This window comes from Sinocyclocheilus anshuiensis, unplaced genomic scaffold (assembly GCF_001515605.1).
Source record: "Sinocyclocheilus anshuiensis isolate Anshui unplaced genomic scaffold, SAMN03320099.WGS_v1.1 scaffold222, whole genome shotgun sequence".
Taxonomy (NCBI): domain Eukaryota; kingdom Metazoa; phylum Chordata; class Actinopteri; order Cypriniformes; family Cyprinidae; genus Sinocyclocheilus; species Sinocyclocheilus anshuiensis.
In genome coordinates this window covers 3,112,426-3,121,705 of record NW_015542408.1, presented here as the reverse complement: position 1 = coordinate 3,121,705, position 9,280 = coordinate 3,112,426, and the positions used below count along the sequence as shown (strand labels likewise).

At 37.2% G+C, this 9,280-nt stretch overlaps 1 protein-coding gene and 1 pseudogene across 1 annotated transcript in view; both read left to right on the top strand.

Annotated features, from left to right (window-relative positions):
- The first annotated feature begins 215 nt into the window (after nt 1-215).
- LOC107693074 (type-1A angiotensin II receptor-like) lies at nt 216-1,350 on the top strand (annotated as a pseudogene).
- Nucleotides 1,351-2,671: 1,321 nt separating this feature from the next.
- The window catches only part of LOC107693179 (mitogen-activated protein kinase-binding protein 1-like), a 51,382-nt gene continuing 44,773 nt past the window's right edge, over nt 2,672-9,280 (top strand). Inside the window, exons 1-2 of the mRNA XM_016492471.1 lie at nt 2,672-3,153; nt 6,776-6,867. Of these exons, the coding sequence (XP_016347957.1) occupies nt 3,040-3,153; nt 6,776-6,867 (206 nt within the window). The 5' untranslated portion in view covers nt 2,672-3,039. The remainder of the gene's footprint in view (nt 3,154-6,775; nt 6,868-9,280) is intronic.

Genomic DNA, 9,280 nt, shown 5'->3' with positions numbered 1-9,280 from the left:
TCTAGTCCAACTTCTTTCAGCTTTCTCAAGGTAAGATCCATCCATTCTTTAATGCATATTTTGCTTAATGTGTTGAATGAGATGAGACTGAAATTCTGCTTAAGTTTAGCATCCAGACCAAAGTGGTGCTGGGAAGCTAAGAATAATCATTTACAAGAGGTAGGTTACTAATTTAGCTCTTTTCTCTTAAAAATAATATAGACCAAGCATAAGAAATGTCGGCAGTAAACAACAGTTCTTATTGGGCTTGGAACTGCACCTACCCCAGTGATTTGGCCCTTCCTTTGGTTCCCTACATGGACTGTCCCTCCAACCGCATGTATGCCTCCAACTTCATACCTCTTCGTCTTTTACACACTTTCCATTCTTGGAATAATTGGAAACCTTTGGAGCCTGTGGGCTTTCCTGCGTCCATCCCAACCTTGGAGTATTGGGTCCATAGGTGTACTGAACCTGGCTCTATGTGACCTTGCTTATCTGGCGTCTATGGGACCCTGGGCTGTCTACATTAGCTCCGAATACCACTGGAAAATTGGCCATTCACTCTGCGTGGTGGTGAAAATCCTATACTTCGGCGGGTTGACGTCTAGTACCATGTTCATCTGCGCCATCAGCACCGACCGCTTCCTTGCAATCGTCTTCCCTCTGGAGTCCCGGATGATCCGGACCCCTCGGAACAGCGCACTGGTTTCGGTTCTACTCTGGGCCATCACCGGCCTCTTCATCTATTTCAGTTATCCTAACATTCTCTACTAGGTCAGGAAGGATGGCATGCATGTGTGTGGAGCAGTGGTGATCTCCAGGTTCAGGACCACTGAAGCAACCTACAATCATCTGTCCTATTACCCCATTCAGGTTTCTGTCCCATTGCTCTTCATCATTCCCTCCTATGTGAAGATCATTTCCCGGATGAAGCAGTCACGGCAACAGTGGGGCCCAGGCAACATGCAAGGCCTGGACAAGAGCATCTGGCTGATTGCGGTTTTCATTGCCAACTTCCTGGTTTGTTGGGTGCCAGGGCAGCTGCTTCACATCATCGCCTGTATCATTTTCTTCAGTTTGGATCATTGCAAAAACGTTTGCTGGGTTGCATGGGTGGTCAACCTGCTCTCTGAAGCCTCCCAGAGACTGTACTGTCTCAATGCATGTCTTGATCCTTTAATTTTCCACATGCAGCAAGGACACTGTGAACTGGTTGTGTTGGCAAACTGGGTTAGAAAGGTCTTACAGGTAGGTAAGAAACAAGATTTGGAAGGGCCTTCAGAGGAACCGCCCAGTGTGATCCAACTTCATGGTGGTTCCAAAGACAGAACGGACAAAACTCAGTATAGTAAAAACATGAAAAAATGATCTTTTAAAAGACCTCCCACACGTGTGTAGTTGCACAATTGTGAGTTGATGTATCTAATGTTTTAATATTCTTGTGCTTGTGTTTTCATGCTTTGTGTGTGTGTATAATTTCCTATATTGTAACCATTAATGTAACTGATATAGTTGTTTGTTATAAATAAAAGGTGCATCTCGTATCTGTGTATGTCTGACTCGGTTTCAAATGTCAATTGAGTTCTATCTAAATTTCAATTGCTGTAAAGGTGGCCATATACTGTGTGCTAGTCAGGTTGAGTTTACGGTTGAAATAAAAAAAACCCCTAAGTAATCACTAGATGGCAGACTTGTATAAAATTATAGGTATGCACCAGCCATAATTCAGTCCAACAAATAGCCTAAATGTTAATTCGTCAGTGTTAGTAACCTTTTTAACCCTTTTTACCAACAAAGGGTTAGGGAATGAAGTGATAAATCTGTTGAATTTTAAGCAGTTGCATTTGTCATTCAATTACTGCTATTTCCAGTCTGAATGGTACAGCCGGCTGAATTTGTTCTTCATAAATCTTTATTTGTCAGCCATAAATACCCTTCATTGTTCATCATGCCCCTGATTTTATGACATCTCCTTGTTGTCTTTCAATTAGAGTACTTGGAAAATGTATATTACAAAGTTTATGTGCATGGAAATCTACATGGATATCACAGAATGACATGGGTCTCTAGACTGGAGAATTGCAACCATGCAGTGTTTACATTGGAACCATTGTTGTAAAATGCAAAGGGCATTTATGCAGTAGATGCTATTGCTGATCCAAGATGGTACATTTGAGCTTGGACCAGCTTAAACCAGCTACCAAGTTGCAAAACGGAGATATATCTCAAACTGGATTTTCCAACTGGGGAATTGAATATAATAATGCCATAATTTTCTGTTCTACTATTAGTCCTAATATCTGCAAACATCAAAATAAACACTTTTCCTTGAGTAAACGAATTGTCTACACCTTAAGGAAACTGCTGTATCACACAACCGCCCATATGTGCAGTATAGTCCACCTAGTAGTCATGCGTGATGTGTATTTAATGTATACTATGGCTAAGGCAAATCTCAATATTAATTAGATCAGACACGCACCAATTCGTACCCTTCCAAGGGTATCATATCACGTCATTTCATTCATATTCAGGAGCCAAGCGTTCGCCCACAACAGAAATCGTTAATTGGTCAGCTGCCTACCGTCCGCCTCCCGACGTCAGCCTTTTAGCCAATCAGAAACGCTGACTGAAAAAAACGTCGCCTTGCATAATTAATATTCATGAACCTGGTCTTTACAGTAGTAGAATTTTTAAATACACACATCGCACCGGTGAAGGTATCACGGCTGGAGGTGATTCGCGGAGCTTTCAGACCGGCTCGCCGTCAAACTGCTGACTCTAAACACGAAACATGGTCCATTTTAACAAATGGACGTTAGTGAGGAGCGCGTCTCTCACCGACAGGACTGCCGCACGGGATTTAAAGCTCCGATAGTGGCTTGTGATGACGGTGGACTGGTTTAGTATATGAAATACAAGGCTGTGAACAGATCATGGCTTGTTTTAAAAGCGTATCGTTTAACTGATTACCGACTGTGATTGTAGAGCGAAGGGCTTCAGCTGCCCCGCCGTTTGTTTGCTGGAAACATTGACTCAACAGCACACCAAATCAAGATGACAGTGGAAAATACAACTATCAAAAGTCGGATTAAAAATCTGCTCCGCTCGCCTTCCATCAAACTGAGAAGAAGTAAAGCTGGGAACAACAAAGAGAATCTCAGTAATAAGGTACAGTGCACTACTGTATGACACGAAGCATGTATGGAATCTGTAACGTATCTGCAGTTGTCTGCAAATGTATCCTTACAGGATAGCTGTGGTTTTCTGCAGTTTAATGCAAGGTGACAGTGCATTGGCACTAACATGTCAGAATCTTTCCAGGGTTTATGTAAACTTTACAAAGGCATACTGTGGCTCTGTCAGTACAATGCAACAAGCATGAAGACTGTAAAATTCACTGACCTATATTTGCCACATGTCACAAATAATTTCAAGCCCTGGTAAACGGCATGCTGGGAAAATATAATGTACAATAAAAATGTAATGTAATAATGTAAATGGCACTGAATTCATTAAAACACTGGTAATGTTGCTGAGAAAATACAGCACGTCTCTTGTTTATCTCAGTCAGTTTATTGTATTATATTATATTATATTATATTATATTGGGTGCCTTTTCAGTTTGGGCATTAGGGTTAATTGCACCTTTTATTAATTATATAATATAATATAATTTTAAAAATCAAGCAGTGGTCAAGTGCATGTTGTGAAAATATAATGCACAAATAATATCCAAGAGTATAGTATTTTCTCAGATAAGTGTGGATAATTGTAGATTGTCCACCTCAAACTCTAAACTCGTCATTGTTTCAAATGCGACACTTTGTATACACGCATCTTGTAAGTGTGAAATGCATTTCTTATTCTTTGAATATATGCAACTGTTCTTGTTATTGTAACTGTAACTATTATTGTGTCAGAGTAGTCATCCCTGACTGTTGCATTCCATTCAGATTGCCTGTTTACTGCTGCAGGCCCTTGGATGACTGTACTTCCCTTCCATACACAGGACTTTATGATTGTTGAGAGCGTTTTGCAACTGAGATGAACGCTTTGAATAACACCGAGACCTCAGCTGCATATGATTTGTTGCTCATAAATTACACACTGTTGTTCACACTAGCACATGCATTTTCAGTAACCAAATCCATGTCTATATGGAATGTTTTACTAGTCTATATTATGGCGTTCATAGTGCTGCTGGCTAAGGCATCACTGGTATTATTGCTCAACTTATTCCCCAGCTCACATATTAAACTTTAAAGGATTATTAAAGTTTATTATTAAAAGAATAGCTAGTTCACCCAAAAATGTGCATATTTCTCTGATATTATGGATAGAGAACTCTATATTTTGACCATATTTTCATCAGAAGCAATAGTTTGAGGTTTAAAATGTCCTAATGATGGATTTGTTTATTACATACATGTAGCTTTTCACTTTAATTGCTACATTTCTCCAAATCTGTTCCAATGAAGAAACAAACTCTTCTACATTTTGGATGGCCTGAGAGTGAAACTATTTCAGCAAATGTTCAATTTTATGTCAACTGTTCCTTTAAAGGAGAGGTGTGCTATTACCTGGTGATCAGATTTATGCTTTTCACTTGGCTGACGGTAAATGTTGTTCAGTAGAAGGAGGGACCCAAGCCATATTGTGGTGCCAGAATGCTAATAAGCAATTTTAAATATGTATGGTTACTGAATGGTTGCATATACAATCATATTAAAAAGACAAGAAAAGAAAAATTCAATAGTACATTCATCAGAGAAGACACTTTCTGCAGTTAAATTGAATGCATTAAAAATGTCAGTGGTACTATCAGAGTGTGTGATGATCACTGCTCTAGAGACAATATCTTGTACATACTACCATTTAAGGGCTATGCAGAAGACTCTGTCAAGGTGCCTTTGTTTCATACAAAAGAGCAGATCTGTCTCTCTCTTTGCCTAAAGCGTATGAGGAATCTCTAGTGTCCAGGATCCAGACAAAGGGATCTGAGCTTTATGTAAGACTATATATCAGTTCAGCTCTTAGACTGGGCTCTATTTTCCAAGGTTTACACACTGTATGAAAATCAAAGCCATTCCTCCAGGTGCTGTGCAGTTCATTGACTCCTGGCTCAAGGACTTTGCTGTTCTCCCAGGATCTGACATACAACGATTGCAGGAAAGTTTCTGGAAAAGTGCATGACACAGCCGTTGGTTCAGAAATTCCCATTAGAGATGCTGAACGAGAAATGGCTTAAAAACAGCATGCATTTGAAAACGAGCTCTTTTTCCGTTGTTCCAGCACTCCGAGACACTAATAGACAGTGGATATCTGTCAAAACATCTTTGGAAAGATGATAAATCAAAGCAACAACCACAATTACAGTGTTTTTATATCGGCATGTTCAGCACAAATTGTGGTAGTCTACATTCAGCTTACGGTAGGATAATGAATGTACATACGTAGCATTTGAAGTCCAAATGCTGACTTCAGCTTATGGGTTTCTTGAAACCTGTATTTTTGAGGGATAAAAACCAGCATGGAAAGACTACTTGGGTCCTTATAAACCCATACAGTGAGGAAGTGGTCTAAGATGGCAGATTTAGAGGAGACCACTTCCATAAACCAGGTGTTGTTCCTTTCGTTTCTCCGTTGACCTGTACTTAAAGTGGCCATGATTGATGTGAGAGAGTGTCCTCAGCTTGGATATGGCCATGCTTGCTTTGAAGAAGTGATCTGGCAGAGGTTTTAATGCATAGAATAAAGGTATCAGATGTTGAAGACAGGTGCAGATGTTCAGCAAACTGGTTTTTATGTGGTATGCTGAAAACACATAGTGCATGTGTAATCCTCATTGTTTTGCTAGAATGATAGTATGACATTATTATGTGTTCATTTTATACATATTATGTAAATCTTTAATTACAATAGTAACAACTTTGTGTAATTGTTTTACCAAATAATTGCATTTTAAGCATGTTATAAATTAGTCAGTGCTTATGTAGTTGTACTGTAATGAGGACACTATAATGGAAATGCTATTGAAACATTACCTAGCCTGCTTACTGTTTGCAGATTTGTGCATTTTATATTTAAGCTTGTTTTGTGCTTCAACATGTTGCCTTGAGTTTGAGCAGTTCAGCTCTACTTAACAAAGCCTCATGGAAAATGTCTAGCTCATAATTTCCATTTAAGATGACAACACCACTTTGCAGTCGTTCTGTGCTCTGGGCATTTAAAGTCTCTCAGGTTCTTTAAACAAAGTCTTGCATAATAAACTATTTTTACAAGAGGTCTTCATCCAAGTGAATTTGTTGTGCTACTGTAATTTACCAGCTGAATTGCTCATCTCATACTGACTAAAAAGATGTCTATTTTTCGATCACATAATTTACATGCAGTTATAGACTTTGTAATCACTAATATAATAATAGAACACTTACGTAATTTAAGTGGCTGAAATTTTGCTCACAACAAAATTAGTTTTTCCTGGGTTTTTTTCTTGTAATTTTGGTTCTTTTCATAAGAAATTGTGTACATTTTATGTGATTTCTCGCTTTTTTTGATTAGATGTCCAATTTAGTTATAAATTAGTTTAATTTATATTTGAGATATTTTTTAATATTTTGTATTATATATTTAATATATAAATTAAATTTCAGACAACATTCAAATAATGTTACGATGTAAAAGCAGAACTTGTATGATATTATTTCATTTCATGTGACATTAAAGGCTGTTTGTTATGTTAATGATCTTGTAGTACCCATAGAAACTTTTTTTTCATGTAATTCTACAGGTGACATTGGAGAAAGTCCTGGGAATCACTTCCGCTGGGAATCGTGCTTTGGCGTGTGACCCACGTTCAGGACTGGTTGCCTACCCAGCCGGGTGAGTAACTCAGTTTCACACGATAAGACATGTTTTTAGCTATTTTTTGTGAAACATGCCTAAATAACCAGGTGAATGTAGTCAGTGGAATGATGATCTATGATTGTGAGTCAGGTCTCATTTTGGAGGTAGTCACATAAGGTGGTTAATTTTTGTAGCACATTGCTAAAGACAGAGTTTGGTGAGTCACATGAATATCCTTGTTCAGCATAAGCGATGCAGGAATTTCCTATTGGCTAAAGAGACCATAGAGAGGAAAAGAGGAGAGATAAGAGTCTGATAACAGATGAGTGATCTCAGAAGGAAATTAGGTGTGGTACAAACAGGAAGTGCAGAATCTGAAAGAGATTTTGACTGTGTGCTGCAGACATGGCCTATAAACTTCTGAGAGTTAGTCTAGCTTTTGCATAGACAATTTGGCTCGGTTCTCTCTCCAAAGCAAGAATGCAGCTTAATTTAGATATTTTTGCCAGCCAGATGGATTGAATTAGGGCAGTGGCCAAGAATAAAAATTACTTTGTCTATTTTATCTGTGGAAAAGTGGACCTGGTCTTGTGATTTATAGTAGAACGCACCTGCATTATTCTACTCTTGCCATGTTTTTTTCAGACATGCACAATAGCAATAACACAGTATTCTTTTAATTACTTTGGAGCATCATGGTAATGCCATTGTGTTTGAATAAGGATTATCATACAGTTGTGTGGTATAAAAAGTGTCATTATACCATCACTGTACACATCCAGAGTATTTTTTTTAATCAAGTCATCAAATGTCATACACAAATTTTTCAGATTTCTTCTTCAAACATTAGAAAAACTATTATTTCTTTCAAGTTTCATACATGAAATGAAAATGGATTACAGTTTTACGCTACAAAACTATATAAAGTGGGACTCCAGCAATACTATCTATGTATATAAAGGAGAAAAGCCTTCCTCTACTCATCACATGGTGCTTGTAATTAGGGATGCATCGATCCGATACTCTGTATCGGTATTGGCTCCGATACTGCCATTTTCTGACGGATCGGGTATCGGTCTGACGAGATCGATCCAACTCCGACTGCTGCACGCTGTGACTCCGTGTTGCTTCAAGCACATCATTCTGCGCACGGGATGCGTATAAGCGCTTTGTGCCGCTCTGTATTGGAGCCATACCCTTTCGTATTATACTTTTGTGCAATGAAAGATTATTAATAGTCTTTTTTGTTCTGTTCTATCATATGTTGCTGCCTTCATTACTGAGCTATGCATTTAAAAGAAATGTCTTTTAATTTTATAGTATATATTTGTAGGCTACTTGTTTTTTGTGAATGTATTTTACAACAATACAAAGAGCAATGTGTAACATTTTACCAGATTTAGTCCTACACTTATTAACTTTTATTTGTTGCCCACTAAATAATGTTGTTTCACTAAATGTTTAGTTGTTTAATGTTTTTCTAAAATTATTGTGCACCCATGATTTTTCTAGAATAAATTTTGCTGCTGAATTATCCACTAACCTAGTTTATAATAGTATTTTTTGTCATAGATTATGATAATATATTTTTTCATTTGTTATTTTTCATTAAAATGAAGTTGTCACAGATTGTGTTTAACACACACAATAGTGATGATCAGGTGAACACAGAAGTATAGACATTCTACATTCCCTTTTTCCTTTTTTTTTTTTTTTTTAAAGAGTCGGCCGATACGAATTTTTGGTATCGGACCAGTTCTGAAAAAATGGTATCGTTGCATCCCTATTTCTAATCTGATTAACTAGTTAAGCTTGAGTTCTCTGAACTAAATTCCTAACTCTCTGTTGCCATAAAATGTCGTCCTAATGAGGAGGAGAGGATTGGAAATTAAGTCTCTGTGTTTTTTTAAGATTTGAATACTTTCATTCAGCAAGGATGCATTAAATGATTCAAAAGTGACAGTAAAAGCATTTATAATGTTACAAAATATTTCTATTTCAAATAAATGCTGTTCTTTGATGAAGTTTCTATTCATCATCAAAGAATCCTGGAAAAATGTATCACAATTTCCACAAAAATATTAAGCAACTGTTTTCAAAGTTGATAATAATAAGAAACGTTTCTGAGCAGCAAATCAGCATATTGGAATGATTTCTGAAGGATCATGTGACACTGAAGACTGGAGTAATATTGCTGGAAGTTCGGCTATGCATCACAGAAATAAATTACATTTTAAAATATATTACAATAGAAAACAGTTATTTTAAATTGTAAAAATATTTCACAATATTACTGTATTTATGATCAAATAAATGCAGTCTTATCTCAAAAACATAAAAAAACTTACCTATCTCAAACTTTTGAATAGTAGTGTATATCTACACTGTAAAAAAAATCCATAAAATTGACGGTAAAAAAACGGCAGCTGTGGTTGCCGGAATTTTACCG